Raw genomic sequence first — 26,272 nt, forward strand, 5'->3', positions numbered from 1 at the left:
ATAGGCACCTGAAATGTAAACATAGAAATGGACCTCTGAGATATTCTCAACATTTTAATGAGGATGGTCCAGGGCCACCTTCAAGTCAAAGAAGTTATGGAAATTATGTGTAGAATTGTGACTTACCTGGCCCTTGAAATCCAAGAGTTATTCATTTATCCATTCATTCAGCAACCATATATTGTGCCCTTATGATGCTTATCAAGCACTGTGCTGGATATAGAATTAGACACAGTTATTGTGTAGTTCTAGAGGGGAAGACTGAGGTAGCACTGAGAAGGGGTTACTTCGCTGAGACTGGGAATGGAATTCTTTTTTTTTTTTTTTTTTTTTTTTTTAAGAGATGGAGTCTCCCTCTGTCACCGAGGCTGGAGTGCAGTGGCGCGTTCTTGGCTCACTGCAAGCTCTGCCTCCGAGGTTCACGTCGTTCTCCTGCCTCAGCCTCCTGAGTAGCTGGGACTACAGGTGCCCACCATCAACGCCCGGCTAATTTTTGTATTTTTAGTAGAGACGGAGTTTCACTGTGTTAGTCAGGATGGGGGGAAAGGAATTCTAAGCAGACATTTTAGAAAAGACAGCAATGTGGAGAATGGGAAACCTTTCCACTTGAAAGTGTGATAAAGATCTTAACATATCCAAAACCAAACCCCTTTCCCTCCAAACATTCCTCATACATTTCTTTGCCATCTCATTAATGGCAACTCCATTCTTAATAGCTGCTCAGGCCAAAATCCTGGGAATCATGTTAGCAAAGCCTTTGTTTATCCCTTCAAAAGATGTGTGAGGTCTCCATGACCACTCCCAACTAAGAGTTAAGACAGCAAGAAGATACAAAGCAAAGTCAGCAAAGAGAAAAGGCTCATGGGATAAAGACCAAAAGAAATCAGTGACAAGCTTCCAAAAGACGTCTCCAGAAGATTCAACACAGGACATGCTTAATTCCTCCATCAATGACTTGTGACAACACATGCGAAGTGTCTACCAAAGCTCATTGGAGACCCAGTGCCAGAGTTTTTAGGGGAGGCTGGCCACGTAGACCAGGAAAGCAGATATTTGGCAAAAAACACGTTGTACAAACAGGTTAGGCACAGTGAACCATTGTTAGCAGTTTGGGAATGATGGGAACCCTTCCAATATCCAGGTTCCCAGATGGCAGCCAAGGACCAGCCTTGGAAGCAGACCTTTCTAAGGATAGTGGTTTCAGGCCTGTTAACTCTTTTCTGCACAATATCAAAATTTTAGATGCTTGATATCACCACCGATCACCTTGGTGATTGTTGTCTTACAAGTCTGGATTAATTGCAACAGTCTCTATCGTCTCCCACTTCAACTCCGTACAACTGGTCTCAGTTCAGCAGCTGTAGTGACTCTGGATCATATCACTCTTAAGAATTCAACATTGGCTTTCCGTTAGTATAATTAAAAACTGAAGTTCACCACAGGGCTGCTAAGGTGAGGCTCAAGGGAAAGGGGTTTTTGAAAGGGGTAGCAGAAAGCTAGGTCCAAAATAACATACTCCCTCCAGGCTCCAGGTATGAGCAGCTTTCCCTTGAGAGCTGCAGGGAAGCTTCCGTGCCCCCTCCCCAAGGAGTCCAGGTCAGTAAGACAGGGTTAAGGATATAGGATAAGTTTTTGTTTCTAATAAAGGCCCAAGTAAGGCACCCAGACACAGAAGAGAAGAATAGAGAAAGCAATTCTGGGGCATTTTTCAGTGGGGCCCCTGGTGGTATTGGAGAGTTGATTATGCTCAGGTTTAGGGAGCAATTTTAATGGGCAACAGGACGTGGGAGAAGCTGCTGCTGTTCACTCCTGAGGAGGTGCGGTGGTATCTTCCATTTGGAGGAGGGACTCTTGGTAAAGATGAGCGTGGGTAGATAGTGACCTTGCTTTGGAGGAAATCCTATTCTGGGATTCTGCTGTTAGGACTAGTTAATTCAGATGATTCTTACCTAGAGTTTAAAACAGAAATAGTCCCCAGTGATAGCAAACTTAAATATTAAAATCAGCCATAGTGGAGGGGGGGTACAGCTTAAGCCATTGTTTGCTTTGCGTAATTAAAGGCAAGTCTTGTAGAGCTGGGAGTACAGTGCAGGTGTTTGTCTTTTTTCTCTATATACACATGTATATATGCCCTCATACATTTGCGCATGTAGGTTACATACATAATTAAAACTTACAGAATTTTTGTTACTCAGAACTCACAAGATCCTCTTAAAAGTTTAGCTAAAAAGACTTGTGGGCTGGATGCAGTGGCTCACATCTATAATCCTAGCCATTTGTAAGGCAGAGGTGAGAGAACTGCTTGAGACCAGGAGTTTGAGACCAGCGTGGGTGACACAGCAAGACACCCTCTCCACAAAAAAATTTTTAAAACCAGCTGTGGTAGCACACACCTGTAGCCCAGGCTACTTGGGAGGCTGAGGCAGGAGAATCCCTTGAGCCCAGGAGCTAAAAGTTACAGTGAGCTGTCTTCAAAATAAATGCAGAAATTGTATTATGTCTTTTCCACAGGATACCACAGCTATGCCTTATGCATTTCAAGATGATCCTTACCTTATACCAACATCCTCTTTGGAATCTGTGAGTATTTTCATATAATTTTCTAGTCTTTTATCTCTCTGGTTTGCGCACAACAGTACATAAATAATTTAGTTGTAAGAACCTGGGAAAGGTTTACAAATGCTGAGAAATTGATAGACTTTGTGAATCCTTTACTACTTTTTTCAAAAAGATGTACATATCGTCAACGGGGAGAGGATTTTTGGTTTTGGTTTCTAATACTTAGGGCTTTTTCACACTGGAGTGACCCACTCAGTTTAAATGACTTGCTTTTTATATATTTCAATCTGTGCGTAAGATGCTAACTGAAATTGTATCACAGTAGAAAAGGTGGGATATTCTATAATTTCTAATTGGGATTCTGTTTGTCGTTGCATTTTTTTTTTGTAAGGGGGGAGAAATTATTGCTGAAAGTGTAACTGTAATCTTGCTTGAGTCTAAATTACATGTATTTAATCTTTTTCTTTATGTAGCATTTATTTTTACTGGCAAAGAAATCTGGGGAGAATGCAGCCAAGTTTATTGTTAATTCATACCCCAAATATTTTCAGAAGGACATAGCTGAACCTCATATACCGGTAAGGACAGGTAGTTACATTATTTACATAATACTATTTTAAATGTAAATTAAACCAGGCTTTCATACCTAATATTTAAGTAGCCATTTGAATACCCTCAATATTTGGATGATAAGCCTTTTAAAGTGTGGAGTTAGCTTTGATCACAACACTAACCTTTTAAAATTCTTTCTGTATTTATTTGCTCTTCATCTTAATATTTTCCCCGTTTGATTTTTTGTGACACCATGCTCTTAGATCTTTACTTCTATGACTAAAGTTCCCTTCACTACCTCTCTATCCACATCTTTCTCTTCCTTTTTTTTGAAACAGCGTATCATGCTGTCACCCAGGCTGGAGTGCAATGGTGCAATCATAGCTCACTGCAGCCTGGAACCCCTGTGCTCAAGTGATCCTCTTGCCTCAGCCTCACAAGTAGCTTGGACTACAGGAGTGTGCCACCATGCCTGGCCAATGTTTTTTAATTTTTAGTTTTTGTAGAGAACTGGGTCTTGTCTCACTGCATTGCCCAGGCTGGTCTCCAATTTCTGGGCTCAAGCAGACATCCCTCTGCGGCCTCTGAAATCTCTGGGATTGCAGGTGTAAGCCACTGCTGCTTGCCCTTGATCCGCTTCTTTTTTTGTTTTTGTTTGAGATGGAGTCTCACTCTGTTGTCCAGGCTGGAGTGCAGTAGTGCAATCTTGGCTCACTGCAACCTCTGCTGCCCGGGTTCAAGCAAGTCTGCCTCAGCCTCCTGAGTAGCTGGGATTACAGGTGCCTGCCACTGCACCTGGCTACTTTTTGTAGTTTTAGTAGAGATGGGGTTTTACCATCTTGGCCGGGCTGGTCTTGAACTCCTGACCTCGTGATCCACCTGCCTTGGCCTCCCAAAGTCCTGGGATTACAGATGTGAGCTACAGTGTCCGGCCTTGATCCACTTCTTAAGTACGGGTGTCTTTCTTAGATTTTTATGCTCATTTTCTTTTTTTATTGTGTACACTCTTCTGTTTCAGTGACCGTTATAATCCATTTGGCACTCTTGTATATCTAGCCTAGATCCCTTTACTTTGAACTCCACATTGTATTTCCAGCTCCCTCTTTGTTCTGTAGTTTGGAGCGAGGATTTATGGAGTGTGGTGGGTATTGTGCTTAGTGCTTGACCATACAGTGGTGAGCAAAACGGATGTGACTCTGCCCTCCTGAGTTTGTTGGTGGAAGTACGAATCTCAGACTCATCATATCTAAACTACTCCCATCCCCCCACATCTCTCTGCTTCCCAAAGCTCACAGGGAAATACACACTTCTTGTTTTCATAGTATAACTTGTCGGTAGATGAGGAAGCCAGTGTGATTGTGTAAGTCAAAATACTAAAATCCTGAACTAAGACAGTGGCAGTGGTGGAATAATCATTTGTTGGTTATCTGCTTTCTCCATTAGATTGAGCACCCTGAAGGTAGAGAATGCCTTTCGTCTCTGTATCCCCAGTGCCGAGCTTAATGTCTGGGATCAAGTAGTAGGCATTCAGAAAGTATTTGAATAAGTTAGTGAATGAGGTAAAATCAGCATACCTTGAGTAGTGTTAAATGTTTAGAGGATACACAGCATTAGAGATGAAAGGTTTAGTTCAATTCCCTGTGAAGACAATCATGTTAAAGTGATAAACAGTGTCTGGTGCAGGAAACATGAATTGGAGCAGTGAAGTTTTACTTTGGTATGTTGGTGATAAAAATTTTGTCCTACTCAGTTATCCTTTCCTCACCTTTACCTGTTTGTAGTAACTTTAGTCATCTTGTTTTCCTAGTGTTTAATGCCTGAGTACTGTGAACCTCAGATCGAAGACATAAGTGAAGCCGCCCTGAAGGAACGAATCAAGCTCAGAAAAGTCAAAACCTCTGTGGACATGTTTGATCAGCTTTTGCAAGCAGGTGACCTGAGTTTGATTAAAGCCCCTCTAATAACATGGGCTTTGAAGTGGGCCCCAGTTACATGATTCAGATATTTTGAATAAAAGTTACAGGGCCTGCTATACTTACTTTGCTTTTATGGCTGCGTGCTTTATATTTTTAATAGTTTATTTCATTTTTAGCTTTAGTGTTATTTAAGAACTATAGGTGAAGTAGAATTGCAGCTTTGTTGCTTTATTGTAGCACTGGTAGAGAAATTGTATAACCCTTCTACCTTAGCTTCTGTTTTTAACGTTAGGTAGGTACGCAGTGCTCCCAGATTTCCTGTACTCTTTTTTCTTTTCTTTTTTTTTTCTTTTGAGACGGAGTCCTGCTCTGTCGCCCAGGCTGGAGTGCAGTGGTGCAATCTCGGCTTACTGCAAGCTCCGCCTCCCAGGTTCACGCCATTCTCCTGCCTTAGCCTCCCAAGTAGCTGGGACTACAGGCACCTACCACCACGTCCAGCTAATTTTTTTGTATTTTTAGTAGAGACGGGGTTTCACTGTGTTAGCCAGGATGGTCTCGATCTCCTGACCTTGTGATCCATCTGCCTCGGCCTCCCAAAGTGCTGGGAGTACAGGTGTGAGCCACCATGCCCGGCCGAGACGGAGTTTCACCATATTAGCTAGGATGGTCTTGATCTCCTGACCTAGTGATCCACCCACCTCGGCCTCCCTAAGTGCTGGGATTGCAGGTGTGAGCCACTGTGCCCAGGTTTCCTGTACTTTTTAAGGATGTTTGGAAGATTGGGCCACAACACACAAGAAGGAAATACGTAAAAAGGAAAGCACACTCAACAGGATCAGGGCTTTGATGCTGGTGCCATCTGTGTCACTAGTTGTTCTTAGCATTCAAAAAGTTACTTAATTTCTCAGAGCTTCTAGCTCTAAAATTGTGTGGTTCTCTGAATTGGAACTGGATGTAAACTTTCGGAGCTACACATGTAAATAGCACAGCTGGTAAGTAACCATGAAAATGTACATATAGCAACATCAGAAGCAGCTGGCATTATGTGTTTAGAATCTAGAGTGCTATTTGGTGATTTAGAATAAACATGGAAGTGGTGGAAACTGGACTGAATCATTATACACTTGAACCCAGGAAACATTTGCAGAAAGCTATGTTTGAGAATTTTGGTGTGTGGCTTGGTGCAGCATCAGATGTATGGGTAAGTGATGGCAGTAGATTATAATTTAGTGAGGCGCTTCCCTCTGCTTGTTAATATGATCGGCAACTGATGTGAGTCTGCATTAAAGTTCTTAGTGCTAAGGCTTGTCTTTTTTTAATTTTACCCTCTTTATTGGGTAGGTGTGTGCAGTCCTTCAGTAAAGACAGTTGTCAGACCCATAGCTCAGTAACTAAGTATACCAGGGAAAGGATCCTAGAACATTTCATTATCAGGCCCCTAATAAGTGCAAAACACTGTGCTAGTCATTTCACATACTTAATTCTACAATACCTTATTCATTGGTGTGTTTTTTTTTTGTTTTGTTTTGTTTTTTTTGAGACGAGTTTTGCTCTTGTTGCCCAGGCTGGAGTGCAGTGGCGTGATCTGGGTTCACTGCAACCTCTGCCTCCTGGGTTCAAGCAATTCTCCTGCCTTAGTCTCCCAAGTAGCTGGGATTACAGGCATGCACCACCATGCCTGGCTAATTTTTTGTATTTTTAGTAGAGATGGGGTTTCCCCACATTAATCAGGCTGGTCTCAAACTCCCGACCTCAGGTGATCCACCCGCCTCAGCCTCCCAAAGTGCTGGGATTACAGGTGTGAGCCACCACGCCTGGCCCTCATTGGTGTGTTTTGTAGTAATCTTATGAAGGTAATTATTAGGTAATTTTTCCAGGGTCTCATAGCTTTGAGATGGTGTGAACCAGTTGCTTCTCCATAGCCTGTACCCTCTTCGCTCTGCCCTGCTTTCTCTTCTGGACTTTTACATTTCCTAATACTCATTTTAAATTTATCAATGTATTTTGTTTAGAAAGAAAATTTATTGGCTGGGCATGGTGACTCGCACCTGTAATCCCAGAACTTTGGGAGGCCAAAACAGGAGGATTGCTTGAACCCAGGAGTTCAAGACCAGCCTGGGCAACATAGTGAGACCTCATCTCTGCAAAAAATTTAAAAATTAGCCAGGCGCAGTGGCACATACCTGTAGTCACAGCTGCTTGGGATGCTGAGGTGAGAAGATCACTTGAGCCCAGGAGTTCAAGGTTGTAGTAAGCTATGATGTCCTTATACTCCAGCCTGGGCGACAGAATGAGACCCTATCTCAAAACAAACAAAAAGATACATTTACTTTTCTTCTAAAATAGCAGATTATATCTCATACTTCTCTTCCTCCTGTTCCCTTTTTAGCGCTTTTAATGAGTGTCAAGATGGGGACATAATGTTTTGAACAATTTTTAAGAGACTACTATAGTTAGACAATTCAGCTAGTGTTTCTAAGCAAGTTTTTAGTGAGTATCTGGATCCAAATGGAGTAATGCTACTTGCATTTGTTCAAATGGACCTGGGCTGGGGGAAGTAAGTGGGGATAGTTTGCAGTGTGTTCAGTTTGGAGATGATAATTAAAACCATGAACTAGATTGAGAAAAATGAGTACATAAAGTAAGTGAGCACAGGCCCAAACTTCATCTTGTGTTCCAATCTTTTACATCAAATTACATGGTTAATAGGGGTTATGTACCTGTCTATGTCACTCCAGGTGTTTAAGTTGACGTTGAGTGCATAAAGTAGTGGACAACATTAAGTATGTAGCCATGAAGACCACAGCCAATATTAAAAAATGAAGCATTTTCACCTAACAGTCTTTAGTTCTTCATTGTTTCAAGGTTTCTTTCCCTTTCTGTTTCTACCCACAGGAACCACTGTGTCTCTTGAAACAACAAATAGTCTCTTGGATTTATTGTGTTACTATGGTGACCAGGAGCCCTCAACTGATTATCATTTTCAACAAACTGAGCAGTCAGAAGAATTGGTAACAACTGTTGGCCTTGATTTTTTTTTTTTTTTCCTTAAGCTTCTTTTTGAAGAAATCGCTTTTAAAAATAAGATGGGTTCTTTTGCCATGTGTCAGGGTAGTTAGTAGTAAGAGATTTGTACTGAGATGTGTGGTACGATAGCCTTGATTAAAAAGTGGTACAGGAAGAAGAGAGATTTTAAACAGTTACTTCTGTCCTAGTTTACTTTTTAACAATATGTTGTCCTCTCCTACCTCATATTAAGGCAAAGCGTTGATCTGAAATGTTTGGGCTGGCCTGTGTCACTTAGAGTAATAACATGATGTATTCTGGCCAGGTAAAGACTCCATGGCCGGGGCCCCCTCAAAAATTCATACATGGACTTAGAGGCGAGAACACACTAGGTTGGAGACAGAACAGTAGTGTGCGGGGGGGCTGCCTGTAAGTTGAGTCATAGCCTCTCTCTCAACTCGTGAATTTTACTTCTAGAACTAGGTCTCAAGAAATCCTTTGGATCAGTCAAATAGAGATGCTCATGTGACATTTTTCATAAGGAGGTGTTTATACTTGTAAAGGAGGTGTTTATACTTGTTGAAAACAATCTAGATGTCCAACAGTAGATGATCAAATTATGATAAAAGTTGTGTGGCCATTGAGCACATTAGAGTAGATGTGTTTGGGTATGGAAAGATTCATCCAATAAGTGGGAAACAGGCTATCAGCAGTATATATTCCATTTTTGTAAAAATGTTTTTACAAATGCATAAGAAAAAAATCATTTAAAAAGTGTTTCTGGGTGATGGGATTATTGGTGTTTTTCTTCTTTTCTATCTTTCCTACTCTTTGCCCAACTAAATGTGGATTTCTTTTTTCCCCCTCAGAGACAGGGTCTCACTCTTGTCACCTAGGGTGGAGTGCAGTGATGCTGTCATAGCTTACTGCAGCCTTTAACTCCTAGGCTCAAGTGTTCCTCCTTATTCTCCCAAGTAACTGGGACCACAAGTGTGGGCCACCACGCCTGGTTAGTTTTTTTTTGGGTGGGGAGGGCGGGTAGACATAGGGTCTTGCTGTATTGCCCAGGATGGTGTCTTCAACGCTGGGACTCAAGCAATCCTTCAAGCCTCCCAAGGTTTTGGGATTACTGACCACTGCACCTGGCCAAATGTGGATTGTTTATGTAGAGAACCTTACATTTTAAAAAGTGCATAGGCAGTAGGTTGCAGTTACACTTCACTTTCCAGAGCATCACTTCCTGAAGCCCTGCTCTGGTTGGCCCTCTACCTCTCCAGCCCCACCTCTTGAGGCAGCAGGCTACAGAGCCAGCACTGACCTCTGCAATGCCAGCCAAGCCTGTATTGCTCTATGTCAGCCTCATCCCAGACCTTGGTTTATAAATAAAGACAAGATTTAGTCTTGTAAGAAGTCTTGCTGGGTGCAGTGGCTCACACTTGTAATCCCAACAGTTTGGGACGCCAAGGTGGGTGGATCATGAGGTCAGGAGATCAAGACCATCCTGGCTAACATGGTGAAACCCCGTCTTTACTTAAAAAAAAATACAAAAAATTATCTAGGCATGGTGGTAGGCGCCTGTAGTCGCAGCTACTCAGGAGGCTGAGGCAGGAGAATTGCTTGAACCCAGGAGGTGGAAGTTGCAGTGAGCCGAGACCACGCCACTGCACTGCAGCCTGGGTGACACAGCGAGACTGTTTCAGGAAAAAAACAAAAACAAAAACAGAAGTCTTAGTTTGCTTGGGTGAGTGTTAGACATTAAGTATATGTTGTTTATCTTGCTTTCATCCTAATTATGACAGTTTATCTGTATGGATCGAGCCAGATGTAGTCCCTGAGCAAATAGGATGTGTTGGTTGGTTTTCCTCTTTCTATCTGAGGACCAGGCCATACAGGGAAATGGCTTCATCTTGTCTCCACACTGTCACTTGTTGCTTTGAGGGTCAACTTGGCTTTTCATCTGATTTGCACTTAAGAAATTAACTGTATAGGTGTAAGCGTTATTGGACTTCCTCTTTGCCATCTGCTGGATCTGTGTTTCCTTTATTTTTCTGAGTTCCCTTTGCCTTTCTGATTTTGAGTAGTCTGGGAAATGCATTCTATCGCCTTAACTTTTATTTCTCTTGATGATTATTCATTTCAGGAAGAGGAAAATAACAAGAAATCTAGGAGGACAGCTGGTCATCAGTTTGGAGTTACATGGCGGTATGTCACACGTAATTAGAACCTTGAATTACAGTGTCTTACAGTACATGGAATATGCCCCATCACCCCATGAAGATGTTTTCTTGTGATGTTCTTAAATAATTGATTTTTATTGTGCAATATAAATTTCACCATTTGTATTCCTATACATTTAGACCATTTTTCAGTAGGGTCTTTATCTCCATTCAGCAACACAAGAATCTGTTGAGAGGTTGACCCTTTTTTTTTTCCCCTCATCTGTTTAACTCTGCATAACTTTCATATGGTATGGTTCCTTTGGTAGTTTCATTAACAGTGCTACCTTGGAATATATACCTCTAATTCTGAAAGATTTAATACTTTTGTTTACTAAAAGTATCATGGACACTAGAGTGTACTGCTAAATTAAGACCACTGACCAACATGTAGACGTACACAGCAGTTTAAATGAAAGATAATAATTATGTTGGAGAATTTAAGTTAGCTGGGTGTCTAAAAGGAGGATATTTCATGTGAATGTCTGGAAAGGGAAAGCTACCACGATTATCTAAAATCGTTATTGAAGTGATGAATTTGATAGGATGAAAGGTTAAATTCCTTGGGGTAGGCTGGACGCAATGCCTCACGCCTGTAATCCTGGCACCGTGGGAGGCCGAGGTGAGTGGATCACTTGAGGTCAGGAGTTTTGAGACCAGCCTGACTAACATGGTGAAACCCCATCTCTACTAAAAATACAACAATTAGTTAGGGATGGTGGCATGTGCCTGTAATTCCAGCTACTCCGGAGGTGGAGGCGGGAGAATCACTTAAACCCGGGAGGCCGAGGTTATGGAATGGGAGAAGAGATGAAAGTACATATGCTAGAATATGACCAGAAGGATCCTCCAAAAGAAACCATTTTGCCTCTGGGAAGTAGCAGCTGAAGATTGAAGAAGGATGAGGAATCTTTACTAGGGACCTTGTCATACAGTTGCTGCTTGTTTTTAATGCATAGATATTTATATACTTGTTTATAAACTTTTCATTTTCAATTCTAATTCTGCCACTTAACCTGCAAAGCCCTGACAACACATTAAGATTGTTAAGTCTTGATTTTCCCCATTTTCAAAATGATGATAACCATAACGCCCTGTAAGAATTGAGATAATGCATGTAAAGTACTTGGCACATTGCCTGGAACATAATAAACTGTCAGTAAATGGTGGTAGCTCTGATTGGTATTTCCTGTTGCCTGGGTTCACATTTACTCTCTTGTGTCTAGAGCAAAAAACAATGCTGAGAGAATCTTTTCTCTAATGCCAGAGAAAAATGCATATTCCTATTGCACAATGATCCGAGGAATGGTGAAGGTACATTTGTTTTATTTATTTTTATCTTTAATTTCCACCAATCAGGGTGTTTCAGCCTCAGAACCACTAACATTTTGGGTCAGATAATTTGTTGTGGGGTCTGTCCTGTGCATTGTAGGATGTTAGTAGCTCTCTGGGTTCTACCCACTGGATGTGAGTAGTACACTCCTCCCCCACTTTCAGTTGTGACAAATAAAAATATGTTCAGGCATTACCAGTAGATAGAAAACCACTGCACTAGAGTATGAGCTTCATGAGAACAGGAGCCTGATCTATTGAGCCTGAGCTATGTTACCAAACTCTAAGACAGAAATGTGCAAGGACTTCTTAAGTAAATGAATTTGATGTTGCTTAATTTTTCCTTTTCCTTTTCCAGCACCGAGCTTATGAGCAGGCGTTAAACTTGTACACTGAGTTACTAAACAACAGACTCCATGGTGAGTTTGAGAACTCCCCTCCATCCCTTTCTCCATTTCCTTCTTTCTCTTAATTGTCTGTGTGAGGGCTTTGGATCTTGCCTCAGTCATTGGCCTATACTTTGTCTTTTCCTGAGGCATAGGTGATTGAAGCAAGAGTAGAGATCCAGAAAGGAGAGTGGTTTTCCAGTTTTGTGGGCATGTGATTAGCCAAGGGACACATAGGAATGACTGCTTTGCCTTAAACTCAGCCATTTAGGGATTCATCTTCAACCCCAAATTTTATCATTTTTTTATTTTACAGCTGATGTGTACACATTTAATGCACTGATTGAAGCAACAGTATTCGTGATAAATGAGAAGTTTGAGGCAAAATGGAGTGATATACTGGTAAGGAGGAATCCTCAGTTTATTTTTTAATAGGGCTTAAATACTCTTTGCCAGAAATAGATGGGCTGGCCAGGTGTGGTGGCTCAAACCTGTGATACCAGCACTTTGGGAGGCCGAGGCGGGCAGATCACCTGAGGCCAGGAGTTCGAGACCAGCCTGGCCAACATGGTGAAACCCGTCTCTACTAAAAGTACAAACAAAGCCGGGCGTGGTGGTGCATGCCTGTAATCCCAGCTACTTGGGAGGCTGAGGCAAGAGAATCGATTGAACCCGGGAGGCAGAGGTTACTGTGAGCAGAGATTGTGCCACTGCACTCCAGCTTTGGCAACAGAGCAAGACTCCTTCTCAAAAAAAAAAAAAAGAAAGAAAGAAAAGTATATGAGCTGGAGATAGCATTTATGAGCATGTGCATGGCAGTCACTGTGTAGCAGTTAACTGTTCACTACCCTTTCCGCAGCCCTGGAACTCAGCTGTGTCTGGCACATGAGAAGAAAAAGTTACTTGACCCAGAGTATACAGCTAGAATTCTGGACCATTTTATTCATTTATTTTTCATAATAGTTTTTCTGTTACAAAGTAATGCATATTTGCTGTCAAATTCCTATCAGGTGTAAGTTCAAAAAGTTGAAATCACTGGATTGATTCTTGCCTAGTAACTTAAGAACAGAAACAGCTGGGCACGGTGGCTCATGCCTATAATCCCAGCACTTTGAGGCTGAGGCGGGTGGGTTACCTGAGGTCAGGAGTTTGTGAGCAGCCTGACTAACATGGTGAAACCTTGTCTCTACTAAAAATACAAAAATTAGCCAGCCGTAGTGGTGCACGCCTGTAGTCCCAGCTACTCAGGAGACTGAGGCAGGAGAATCGCCTCAACTCAAGATTGCGCCCCTGCACTCCAGCCAGGGCAACAAGAGCGAAACTCTGTCTCAAAAAAAAAAAAAAAACAACCAAAAAAAACACTTTTTTATATCATACTGGTCTATTACTTTTGAGTCTTTTCTTGGAAAACTCTCCTTGGTAGAAGACTGAAGACAGTTGACCACCTTGATCAAGTGGGGTGGGTGTTTGCATTAGCAGGCTTCTTTAAAAGGCAGAATCATGGAACCTGTTAATTAATAAACAGTTCTTAAAATAGGGATATAGTTACTAACTTGCTTTAAACATAAGCAAGAACGCTAAATTCTTTATTTTGTATGAAACAGATTATTGGACAGATTACCCAGGAATGAAAGATACTTGTTTTTTATTCAACTAGGAGCTGCTAAGACACATGGTTGCACAGAACGTGAAACCAAATCTGCAGACTTTTAATACCATTCTGAAATGTCTCCGAAGATTTCATGTGATTGCAAGATTGCCAGCCTTACAGCTTTTACGTGAAATGAAAGCCATTGGAATAGGTGAGGATGCGCCCTTGATTCCTCTGAAGACAGAGACTGTGCCAGCCAGAGGTTTCAGGTCAACATAAGCAAAGACCTTTAAATTCTTCTTCTGCTTACATAATATGCTGGAAATTTTGTTTCCATGTTTGACACATTAAATTAAATGTACTGTACTTATGGTGGGAGTGTCTTTATCATCTTAGTGTTCATTAGTATTTTAGGTACCTGTTTATGGTTCTGTTGAATCTGAGGAGAAGTGATTGCTTTGAGTTAGCTAGTTTTAAATTCATGACATTTTTCCAGCATAATTAGGTATTTGAACCTAAGTGTGTGCTAGTGTATTGTATATTTTTCATTGGTTACTTTATTGAAAGTTGCTTTGGGAATCAATTCACTTAAATATATTTTACTGTTCTCAGTGAAGAATGTGACTAAGTATTTGGACTTTCAAAAAGTGATTAAGTCTTTATGATAGTTTTTCACCTTTACATTAATGAGTTGGAAAGTATCTTTGTTCAAAGGAATAGAAATGCATCTATTGCTTAAATATTAACATTAATATGTTTTAAATTCAGTGTGTCTCAGTAAACTATATTTTGGATTGCTGTGTGTTTACCTCATTGTTTATTTTTTCTATTCACCTGGTAATTCGAGAACCCTCGCTTGCAACATATCACCATATTATTCAGCTGTTTTATCAACCTGGTATGTATGGCCTTAAATTGTGTTAATTTATATAGAAAATTGACCAGCTTTCTTGAATTTATGTGATTAATTGTTGCAGGTTATCTTCTCTGCATATGAATTAAGAAAAGATAATTTGTAAATTAACCTGTACAGCCTGAGCAGAAAGTTGTGGCTTTTTTTTTAGAGATAGGATCTTGCTCATTGCAGCCTTGAACTCCTGGGCTCAAGCAGTCCTCCCTCCTTAGCCTTCTGAGTAGTTGGGATTACAGATACCTACCAGCATGCCCAGCTGATTTTTTTTATTGGACAGGGTCTTACTACCTAAAATTATTCTTGAGGTTAGCAATCTTGTTTATGGTATGAAACTTGAGCTGGAGGGGAGAAGGTTATGGAATGTACTGTCAGTGATGTTGTACAAACGGGAATGGTTAGAATGTATTTTGGCTGAAGTCCCTTTTGTTCTCTGGAGCTATGCTATTTAATACTGTAGCCACTAGCCACATGTGGCCAGTTAATTAAAATTAAGTAAAATAATAAATTATTTTGTCACGTTAGTGCTCAGTAGCCATGTGTCTAGTGGCTACCATGTTCAGTGATGCAGGTTCAGAACATTTCCATCTTTGCCAAAAGTTTGTGGACGTTGCTGCTTCAGAGGAAAGGTAAACTTATTGTGAAGCCTTTTGGGAGGACCTCAAGGCTCCATTCGTTGTCCACTTTTAGGTCAGTTCCACTGGGAGCTCTGCTCTGTAGATGGACTTTGGAGAGAGACACACCTGAACTGAGATGTCGGCTCTATCATTTATTTACCAGCTATGTCAAAGTGACTGGATACCTACCTGAGGAATAGCAGCAGGGTGTGGTAGTTAAATGAGTTCCACACCGTGTCTGCTACTGTGTTTGGAAGGCACATATGAGACACTCAGAATCTTTTAGTTCTTATCCATTTATCCCCAGCCTAAGAAATAACCCTTGAGTTCAGAATTGACAGTTCTAGTCATTCTTTCTCGTGATAGACTATAAAAATTACAGAAGAGAACTTGATTCTCTCTGGTTTGGAGGACTAATTTTGTAAAATCCATATCATCACCTGTATAGGCAAATTTTATCTTTAGGAAAAGGAACCAAACAGTTAATTGACTGTACCTTGGAAACAGATAAAGTTTCCATAATTGTGTCCCCTAAAATTTTACTCAACCTTGGTGAGATTGTGATGGAGCTAGTATTTCTGACCCCAAAGTATATTCCTTTCCTCTGTAACTCTCATCACTGGTTCAATTGCTAATCAAAGTCAGATGTACTTACATTTCCTAAGTAACAGCCAGGACTGGGGGATGGGGAATCTGGGGGAGCTGTGTTGGTTTGTCTTATGTATATAAATTGCCTGTCTGCAATAATAATTTTGGCTTACGCCTGTAATTCCAGCAATTTAGGAAGCCAAGACAGGAGGATTGCTTGAACCCAGGAGTTTGAAAACAACCTGGACAACACAGAGAGACCTCCATGTCTACTAAACATGAAAAAAGTAGCTGGACATGGTGGCGCACCCCTGTAGTCCCAGCTACTCAGGAGTGTGAGGCGGGAGGATTGCTTGTGGCCAGGAGGTGGAAACTGTAGTAAGCTGCATTTGTCCCACTGCACTCCAGCCTAGGTGACAGAGCAAGACCCTGTCTCAATAATAATAATAATTTCTAGGAATTTACTCAAAAGAGAAAGCTTAAATTAGCCTAGAAACAATACATTGAAAAGAGAATATTATGTAACTGATAAAATTAAGAATGTTAGCAAAGGGAAACATGCTTGAGCAAATTGTGAAACTATCTGCACTGTCATTACAACTCTGCTACCACGAACACACAGAACAGGTAGGGAACAGAGTGTAGAGAAATATTTGACTGGGAATATTGCAGATGATTTTCTGACCTATTAGTGCTCAGCTCACGTTATTTTTAAGAACTGCCCTGTCCATTCTAGTTTACTTTTTCTTGACCTCATTCTGATTATATTTAAAGGGAACACAAATGATTACTAGCAAAAAACATTTTTGGTTGGGCGCAATGGCTCGTGCCTATAGTCCCAGCACTTTGGGAGGCTGAGGCGGGCAGATCATGAGATCAGGAGTTCAAGAGCAGCCTGACCAACATGGGGAAACCCCGTCTCTACTAAAATTACAAAAAATTAGCCAGGCGTGGTGGCGGAGGCCTGTAGTCCCACCTGCTTGGGAGGCTGAGGCAGGAGACTCGGTTGAACCGGGAAGCGGAGGTTGCAGTGAGCCGAGATTGTGCCATTGCACTCCAGCCAGGGCAACAGTGCATCACTCCATCTCAAAAAAAAAAAAAAAAAAAAAAAAAAAAAAAGTTTTTCTAAGTATGCTGGTTTGGTGAGGGAGTGTGTGTTACTGTCTGCCTCCTACTCCAGTAAGTCAGGCTTCATGTGAAGAGCCTAAAGAAAGGGGAAAGTCTCAGTGGAGCACATGAATAGAGACCTGTGATTATTCCAGATTTTACAGAGAATTGCTCTCTGCAGGGTGTAGTGGTTCCTTTAGCAAGCATTGGCCTCCACCCAGCTCTATGCGAGGACTTAGGCTGGAGGTGAAGGAAGGAGAAATGTGTCCCTTTGTACTAGGTACTGTGAGGTTGGTGGTGGTAAAGGAAGTGGATTAAACACATTTGCTTTCTTGTTATGCAGGAAACCCTTCAAATAGATCATCCTTCATCATTTATGATATAATGAATGAATTAATGGGAAAGAGATTTTCTGCAAAGGACCCGGATGATGGTATGTACAGAAATCACTTGTGTTTTCCTTCTCCAAAGACAGAGGGCCGGTTTCCCTGAGTGCCAGTTAGAGGCCTCGTGATCCCTATATAGCTTAGTAGTATTTTTGTTTCTATTTTTTAAATAAATTTGAGTACATAGTAGGTGTATATAGCTTAGTAATATTTGCCATGATCTTTCTGAGAAAGCCAAAATGTCTGTGGCACGTTCCTGCCTCTCTTAAGTTTTTACGTTCGTAGCTTTATTTTACATGTTACCAGTTTTGTTGGCAGGATTTTTGTTAATGTTACTGACTTGAAAATATATTTTATCCATTGTAACCAAAGCTCTTGTGAACTTTGATTTTCAGATAAGTTTTTTCAGTCAGCCATGAGTGTAGTAAGTATCATTTCTTTATTAATTCACTATCCATTTCCTAAATTTATCTGTAGCTGGAGGGGTCTTCCTGGTTCCTTTCATTTTCTAACTCCTCAGTCATGTCTTTGCTTCTGTTTTTTCTTCTTTCTCTAAAATCTATAATTTTTTTTTTTTCTCTTAGAGATAGAGGTTCACTGTGTCACCCACGCTGGAGTGCAGTGGCTCACCACAACCTCTGCCTCCTGGGTTCAAGCGATTCTCCTGCCTCAGCCTCTTGAATAGCTGGGACTGCAGGTGTGCGCCACCACACCTGGCTAATTTTTGTATTTTTTTTTGGTAGAGATGGAGTTTCACCATGTTGACCAGGCTGGTCTTGAACTCCTGACTACTTCCCAAAGTGCTGGGATTATAGGCGTGAACCAACACACCTGGCCTAAAATCTGTACTTTTCAATCACATACTATCCCTACCCTTTGTTTATTGTTTACGTTGATGTTTTTCATGCCCTCGAACAGATAAGCTTCCATAATATTTCGGATTTGCCTATTAGTAAGTTAAAATTGATAATGGTTTTTATTTTAGTTTATTTAATCATGCTTATCATAGGAAAAATTTCAAGCAGTTTTAAGATGAACCCTGTTCCCTAAGGGTAATTTAATTGCTTTACTATTAGATTGGTGCAAAAGTAATTGTGGCTTTTGCCATTACTTTCAGTGGCAAAAACCGCAATTATAAAAGCCGCTACTTTCAATGGCAAAGACCACAATTACTTTTGCACCAACCTAATATTTAGTGTGGATCCTACCAAGGTATTTACTCTGGGTACTCAAGTGTATGTATATCCAGGCATACTTTCAGGGTGTTTTATTTATTGACAGCAATCAGTATTTCATAGTAAGAACTACAACTTAACTTTCCTGTGGGTAGATTTTGGGATTACTTCATGGAGATTTTTACTAGTCCAGACTCTGCACTGCAGGTGTCTTTTGTGCGCTTGACCAGATGTTGTTATAGGATTAATTTCTAACGGTATAATTGCTAAATTAAAATAATATTGTAATAAATTTCACAGGACTTGGGATTTGTCTCCCCCCATTTCTTGTAACTTATTTGCTGTCAACCAATAATACGTTTAATCAACATTAAGTATTTTCACAAGATGCTCTACTATTTTTATTCATTTGTGAACCACGTGGCTGACAGGGTATCAGAGTGATACTTACTACTTGCAAATTTTCAGTGCTCATCTCTCAGAGATCTAGAACTTGCCTACCAAATACATGACCTTTTAAATACTGGAGACAACCGGAAATTCATTGGACTTGGTCATCGGCGTAATTTCTATTAGTAAGTGTGTTGGAAATGTATCCTTTTGCATGAGTTACCATATTCTGCAAGTGGGAGGCTGTTGATGTCCCTTTATACCTCACCTCTGGTTTCAGGCAGCATGCCAGTGATCTAATAGGACATGTTAATTGAGCACTTAGGAATTAAAGCAGTGGTAAAACTGCCAGATTTGAAAGACTGTACTAGTTTGTGTCCTTTGAGTTTGGTTTTTTTTTTTTTTTTTTTGGCAACAGATTAAAATCTACATATCTTTTTTCCTCTACCCCCTCTCATTTTACATTTTCAAATTATCATAGCAGGGTGAGCCCTGAAGATTTCCTCTCACCTGCCTTGCTTTTGTATTCAAAGATCAAGATACTGGAACCCAGAGATACTCCCTAAATGGGTTTGCTTTTAGGCAGCTAAGAACATGAATTTAAGAAGGCAGCATGTTAACAGATGTGTGAGAATCGTTTTCTGTGTATCCAAATCCTTGTTTCACATTGAATGTTTCTAAAATGAATTTGAAGTTCAGTATCTATTCACCATGACCTAAGAGTAGACAGAGGAAACAGTTAGAAATGACCCGGTGAGGGTAAGGTGTTTAGTTGGGAAATCAGCATATACTGGCAGCTCTTAAACCAAGTATTGGCTCGTTTAACTTGAAATTGTCAGTATTTTGAAATTCTTTGTAACATATAATATGCTGTAATTTCACTCATTATTTCCCCTGTTGTTAGACATAGGGACTTTAGACTAAACATACTTTTTGCCTTCATCACAGTTCCAAGTTCTTTGATTTGATTTGTCTAATGGAGCAAATTGATGTCACCTTGAAGTGGTATGAGGACCTGATACCTTCAGTAAGATGGTTCATTACTTGTTATTTATCATTCTAGATGAATTGGGTTTCTGTAGATTAATGCTTTAAAAATGTGTTTCTCTTAATCAGGTCTGCTTTCCCCAGTCCCAAACATTGATACATCTTCTCCAAGCACTGGATGTGGCCAATCGGCTAGAAATGATTCCTCAAATTTGGAAAGGTCCGTTTTACTTTGTATGTGTCCAGGTGCATGTCACTTCAGTATCTTCTGTTTTGATAATGAATGTGATAACATTACTGTTAGGGATGAAAACTTCCATTTTGACTGAACTGAATGTGTTAGTTGAGAGCTACTTCAAGGTCACGTGCTCATGTTGCATGTTGACTATCAGGAGAAAAATTTGTTGAAAATGACTTAAGTCAGTCCCTTGGTGACATAGGAATGAGCTGAGTTTTGTGCACCTGTTGTGTGATATGACCCAAAGAAAGTAAGTGCTGATGACGTAGCAGACCCTAAATCTGAATGAAGGCCTTGGATCCGAGAGCCTGTGCAATTCCCCTGTGCCAGTGTGGCCTCACTTTGCTAACCAGTCAGTGATGATTATGATTCCAAGTAATAGCCATGAGCGTCACGCATCATGGGTGTGTGTACTGGTCTGTCTTATGTGTATAACTTGACTGCAAAATGAAATAGATACTCTGTATCTTCCACTAGGTGACTACTGTATTATAAGTAAGTAGGCTCTAGTCCTGCCCTCCTGCTTCACAAGACTGCTGTAATGAGTAATAAAAGTATATTAAAAATTCCCACGTGCTATAAAACAATGTCTTACCACGTGGAGCTGGTGACCGCTCCCATGTAGTGCACGTGCTGTGATGAACACCTCACTGGAACAAGGCCCAGGCATTGGCTTTTACATTTGTTCCACCTTGAATCCTGGTGGGTTTCTGGAATCCTGGGATAAGCCTAGAATAAATAACAGCAACTTATTTTTACCGAGCAAAAAATAGGTTGACAGTGAACAAGAGAGTGTTGGTTTTACCTAACAATGATCACTCCTTGTTCCTTTCTTGTCTCAAGATAGTAAAGAATATGGTTTCAAGTTCCGCAACGACCTGAGAGAAGAGATCCTGATGCTCATGGCAAGGGACAAACACCCACCAGAGGTAGGCCTGAAACTCTCCAGCCAGTATATCCTCCCATACTGAGATCTTAAGGCTAGCTTCCCCAGTTTCATCTGCCATTTTGGAGAGTTCTGCCACCCAAACCCATATTTGAGTGATGATACATCTAAACATATCTTGCCTTTAGCCGAAATCTGTCCTTAAAGTTACCCTCTTTCCTGTAGTCCAAAACAGGCAACATGAAATTAGCTTCTGTCTTCAGCTTGCTTTTTAAAAAATCTCCATCTATAAAGGAAATGCATAGCTGAATTTGAAAGTTGTGGCTAATCAAAATACTTAGGACAGGGTCCTTTTTTAATTACTCGTGTGCTATACACATAATATATGCAAATGGTAAAATGTATTTCTCAGAATTTAAGGATCCTGTAATTCTGAACTGAAATTCTCACAAAATCAGTTAGGCAGTTCTGTTGACTCCTAAAGCTTCTCAGCTTCAGGTGGCATTTGCTGACTGTGCTGCTGATATCAAATCTACATATGAAAGCCAACCCATCAGACAGACTGCTCAGGATTGGTCAGCCATCTCTCTCAACTGTATAGCTGTCCTCTTTTTAAGGGCTGGGAGAACTCAGGAAGCCTGGTGAGTACAGTACCACAAGTTTACACTTTAGAAGCTTTTGTATTTGGATCTAAAACATTGACCCACGCTGGTAGAAGTTCTCTCATTTGGCCATTCTCTCATTTGGCCATGTAACAAGTATTTGATTTGGGAACTTGCAAATACCAACTAAAAAGGAAACTTTTGGGAGAAGACAATATGCATGATGTATTTGAGATAAGGCATGGTTCTCTCAAACCATAGGCTGAGAATTAATTGTCTTTCCCTTTCTACTTTCTGTGTCTATGGACAAGTAAGTCACTTAACCCCATTACTCCACTTAAATGGACTAAAGATCAAAGAAACATGATCAAGGAAACATAGTTTTGAAAATGTTTTGGTCATTTGGGTTATTGAAGTATTTTTGGATGCTTCTCCCATCCCGCTCTCCAGCTTAAAATGTGGGCTGTGTACTTAGACTTCTGGAAGCTGGCATTTACGCACATTAACTAAACTTGGCCTTGACCACAACCCATCCTTGGTTGGTGCCGCTGTGTTCTGGTTATGTTTTTATCAGCACTTCATTCACATACTAATTTTTGTGTTTGTGAATGGGAACCTTAGCCATATTCATGTTTCCAAAAATGAGCAAAAGGATCTTTTTTAGGGATAGTGACAGGTAGTTTTCCTGTATTTTGTTTTGTATATAAATGTGTGTTCTAAGAGTCACGAGTGGGAGGTGCTTGTGCATGGCTCCTTGTACAAGAAAGTAACTGTATTTGAACATCTGATTGCCAGTCAGGTATCTCCAGGAAAAGATGATGAAGGCTTGTCTTTGAGGTGCAGCTCACACACGCCCCTCTAGCAACTATGCTGCTAGTGACAGAGACGTATGACATTTGCATTTGGTTGTTAGCTCAGGCAGTTTGGCACACACTTGATACGACCAGGCTGTGATGATTGGCGCAGGGGTACGGACCTCAGCTGAGTCATGGGAGCTGAATGTATGTGTTTCTCTTTTGTCCTGCGTGTGGCAGGCTAATGGGGAGCACTTACATGAGACTGTTGCCTCAATCTGAGCCTGCTCTTCATAACAGAATTCTAAGACAGACTGAACCCCTGCCGTATTTTAAGAGAGGGAAACAGCATTGTTCTGTTCCATGCCTCTTTTCCAGCTGTGCACAGGATGGATTCCCTCCCTAGGACAGTGGTGATCCTCTACAAGAGGACAAATACAGTTGGAGTATCCCTTTTCCAAAATGCTTGAGACCAGAAGTGTATGGGGTTTTAGATTTTGGAGCATTTTTGGATCAGGAATATTCAACCTATACCAGCAAATCTTGACATTGGCAGCATATCAGATTTACCTGTGAAAATTGCAGTATAGATTCGTTTGGGGAGTTTAAGCACCTGTGGTGATTCTCATGTATACACAGGGCTGGGAGCTAGTAGAGCCCACAGATGTGTGTCTTTGGGAGCTTACAGTGTAGTTAAGAAAAGGGCGTTTAGTCTGTGATTACAGAGGAATAACAGCTATAGTATCTGATTGCCTTGTTTTTCTAATAGTATTCATAATTTTTTTCCTATCTTGAACAGGAAAATGTTGGGGCTTTTCAGGAAGCATAATAAGATCCCTAGGTAAGTTGAAATCAATCAGCTCTCTTTGAGTACGGCCTAGAAGTAGCCACATTTGGAATTTCTTCACCAGCCTTAGCCACCACATTTGGGCACTCTTCTGTTAGGCAAGCATACCGTCAACTCCCTACTATCCAGGGCATCCTGAGGCAAGCAGTTTTTAATCTGTGCTCACGGGTCACCATGAGCTACACAGAATAGATCATCATGAAGTCATTGAATGAATGTTGATAATCCCTTTGGCCCTTTAGACTTTCCAACCTCACTGGAAACAAAATAAATGTTAGACTTCATCTAATTTTGTCTCCAGAAGTACTGTTGAGAATCTATTACTGAACTTATACTGGATCTTGCCTATAAATGTTTTACTAAAGAGGCTGGAGAAAGTTCACACTTTGCCTTTCTTTTACAGAAATGAGTTGCTGAATGAGTTTATGGACTGTGCAAAAGCATCTAACAGCCCTTCCCAGGCCATTGAAGTAGGAGAGCTGGCAAGTGCCTTCAGCTTACCTAGTTGTGAGGCCCTCATCCAGAGAGTAATGACTGATTTTGCAATCAACCTACAACAAAAGTAAGTGGGTCACCACGAAGGAAAGTTTGTAAAATGGTGCAGACCTTTCGTCCATCTGCCCATTCAAAATGTTCATAACTTTCTATCCCCTGTATTTTCTTGCAGAAGGTCAGAATGTAGTAATTTAATGATGATTTCATTTGTCATGCAAGTCAGGAAGGCCTCTAGATTTGACTGTTAGAATCTTTTTGTTCCTAATATACTTTAATGCAGCTGCAGGGTCCCTTTTTCTGCTTTCAAAACTGATAGGCTATAGGTGAGTGTCAGAGACACCAAGAACCCCAGCACCTAATTTAATTGCAGTGTAATCCTCTATTTTCTTTTCTTAACAGGGAAGCCCTAGGTAACCTAACTGCACTGACCAGTGACAGTGATACTGACAGCAGCAGTGACAGCGACAGTGACACCAGTGAAGGCAAATGAAAGTGGAGATTCAGGAGCAGCAATGGCCTCACCATAGCTGCTGGAATCACACCTGAGAACTAAGATATGCTAATATTTAACACTGTTACAAAGAAGACAAGATAAAGATTTGGTGAATTTGTTACTGTGAGGCACAGTCAGTACACAGCCGAGTTATGTAGATTTAAGCTCCTAATTTGCTACTTAATAACCATCTATTAATGAACTGTTAAAGGTTTAGCATTTAAGTAGCAACATTGCAGTTTTCAGACACATGGTGAGGTCCATGGCTCTTGTCATCAGGATAATCCTGCACACCTGCAGTGTCAGTCAGCTGACCTCATGCTGCCGTCCTCGTGCGATTGGCGTCTCCCTGCTGCTGGACTTCTGCCTTTGTTGGCCTGATGTGCTGCTGTGATGCTGGTCCTTCATCTTAGAAAGGTGTTCATGCAGTTCTATCACAGTTGGGGTTGGGTCAATAGTTTCCCAATTTCAGGATATTTCGATGTCAGAAATAAGCCTCTTAGGAATGACTAAAACAAGATAATGGCAGTTTAGGCTGCACAACTGGTAAAATGACTGTAAATAACTGTTGTAATTAATGTACACGTTTGCATTTTTGTTAATATAGCCATTGCCATAGTTTTCTAACTTGAACAGCCATGAATGTTTCATGTCTCCCTTTCTGTCTATAGCTGGTACCTATTTTAGTGGTTGAAATGAGAGCTAGTGATGACAGAAGGATGTGGAATGTATTCTTGACGTCATTGTGTATTGCTGGTAATCAAATTGGTAACGACTACTTCTAGCAGCTCTTACCACTGTGACTTAAATGGTCCTGGAAGGCAGTAAGTGGAGGTTTGCAGCATTCCTGCCTTCATGAGGGCTTCCCCCACCAGCCACTTTGCACATACCTGGCTCCTAGATTTACTTAGGTAGCCCGTGAGTTGTCCACATGAGAGCTTCATCTTTACCTTGCCAGAGTTGACAATTATGGGATGCTCTAGTCTACTAATACTTGTGTTCCCATCTGTCTGCCATCCTCTGAAGGCCAGCACCCGGTCACACATCCTTAGAAACCAAAGTATGGTTTGTGCTTTCTCTTAGGATGTCAGGTCTTAGGGCATTTAATTGAAGGAATCCCCCCCAACCCCCGCAAAAAAAAAGCTGATATAGTAACTAGCTACTTAAGCATCCATGGGTATTGCTCCGTATCAAAGCAGATTTGCAGGACAGAGAGGAAATTAGCCTCTAGTCTTAGTTTACAGCTTCCAAGGAGAACCTGGCCACCTGAAAGGTTAACTCAGTCCCTTCCTGTCTCTGGTTCATCAGCACCTGCAGATGCCTGACTCTTGTTAGCCTTACTATTCAATACAGTCCTTAGATTCATGGTATGCGTCTCCCTATCCAGGCGCCAATTCTGAATCACCATGTTGCTCTGCAGCTAGAGTTGATAGGAGAAAATCCATCTGGGAAGATGGCCCATGAATTTGTAGTGGACTTTTCAAAATGAGTGATTTGTTAGCTTGGTACTTTTAAATTTGTGGTATAGATACTCCAAACCCATACTCTGAGCAATTAACTGCCTTGAACTCAGAGAAAAATTAAGGCCTCACAGGATAAGTCTCCATTTTCTGTAAATGCTTATTTTATCATAGTCTTTAGCCTCTACTATCAGTAAAATGTTCTCTTTGGGTGTGGTGACTCACACCTGTAATCAGCACTTTGGGAGGCAGAGGCAGGAGGATCACTTAGGTCCAGGAGTTTGAGACCAGCCTGGGCAACATAGTGACACCAGCTCTACAAAAAAAATTAAAAAGCCAGACTGGCAGTATGCACCTGTGTCCCAGCTAATTGGGAGGGTGAGATGGGAGGATTGTTTGAGCCTAGGAGAGGGAGGTTGCAGTGAACCGTGATTGCACCACTGCACTCCAGCCTGGGCAACAGAGCAAGCCCCTGTCTTAGAGAAACCAGAATTTTGGAAGAGCAAATAGGGCCAAGTGCAGGGCTCATGCCTGTAATTCCAGCACTTCAGGTGCCAATGTGGATCGCCTGAGCCCAGGAGTTTGAGACCAGCCTGGGTAACAGTGAGACCCCCTCCCTACAAAAGATTTTAACAGTTGGGCGTAGTGGTGCATGCCTGTAATCCCAGCTCTCTGGAGACTGAGGTGGGGGGATTGTTTGAGCCTGGGAGGCTGAGGCTGCAGTAGCCATGATTGTACC

At 41.2% G+C, this 26,272-nt stretch overlaps 1 protein-coding gene across 1 annotated transcript in view; it reads left to right on the forward strand.

Annotated features, from left to right (window-relative positions):
* Positions 1–24,712, forward strand: part of PTCD3 (pentatricopeptide repeat domain 3) — a 31,393-nt gene extending 6,681 nt beyond the window's left edge. Inside the window, exons 5-24 of the mRNA XM_011971123.1 lie at positions 2,512–2,580; positions 3,033–3,137; positions 4,919–5,042; positions 7,923–8,038; positions 10,174–10,235; positions 11,476–11,563; positions 11,940–12,000; positions 12,284–12,369; positions 13,625–13,769; positions 14,406–14,456; positions 17,124–17,213; positions 17,562–17,590; positions 18,810–18,916; positions 19,680–19,758; positions 19,848–19,938; positions 20,800–20,885; positions 21,335–21,483; positions 23,038–23,079; positions 23,489–23,647; positions 23,980–24,712. Coding sequence (XP_011826513.1) covers positions 2,512–2,580; positions 3,033–3,137; positions 4,919–5,042; positions 7,923–8,038; positions 10,174–10,235; positions 11,476–11,563; positions 11,940–12,000; positions 12,284–12,369; positions 13,625–13,769; positions 14,406–14,456; positions 17,124–17,213; positions 17,562–17,590; positions 18,810–18,916; positions 19,680–19,758; positions 19,848–19,938; positions 20,800–20,885; positions 21,335–21,483; positions 23,038–23,079; positions 23,489–23,647; positions 23,980–24,070 — 1,830 coding nt within the window. The 3' untranslated portion in view covers positions 24,071–24,712. The remainder of the gene's footprint in view (positions 1–2,511; positions 2,581–3,032; positions 3,138–4,918; positions 5,043–7,922; positions 8,039–10,173; positions 10,236–11,475; positions 11,564–11,939; positions 12,001–12,283; positions 12,370–13,624; positions 13,770–14,405; positions 14,457–17,123; positions 17,214–17,561; positions 17,591–18,809; positions 18,917–19,679; positions 19,759–19,847; positions 19,939–20,799; positions 20,886–21,334; positions 21,484–23,037; positions 23,080–23,488; positions 23,648–23,979) is intronic.
* Positions 24,713–26,272: the final 1,560 nt, after the last annotated feature.

This window comes from Mandrillus leucophaeus, unplaced genomic scaffold, assembly GCF_000951045.1.
Source record: "Mandrillus leucophaeus isolate KB7577 unplaced genomic scaffold, Mleu.le_1.0 Scaffold988, whole genome shotgun sequence".
Taxonomy (NCBI): Eukaryota; Metazoa; Chordata; class Mammalia; order Primates; family Cercopithecidae; genus Mandrillus; species Mandrillus leucophaeus.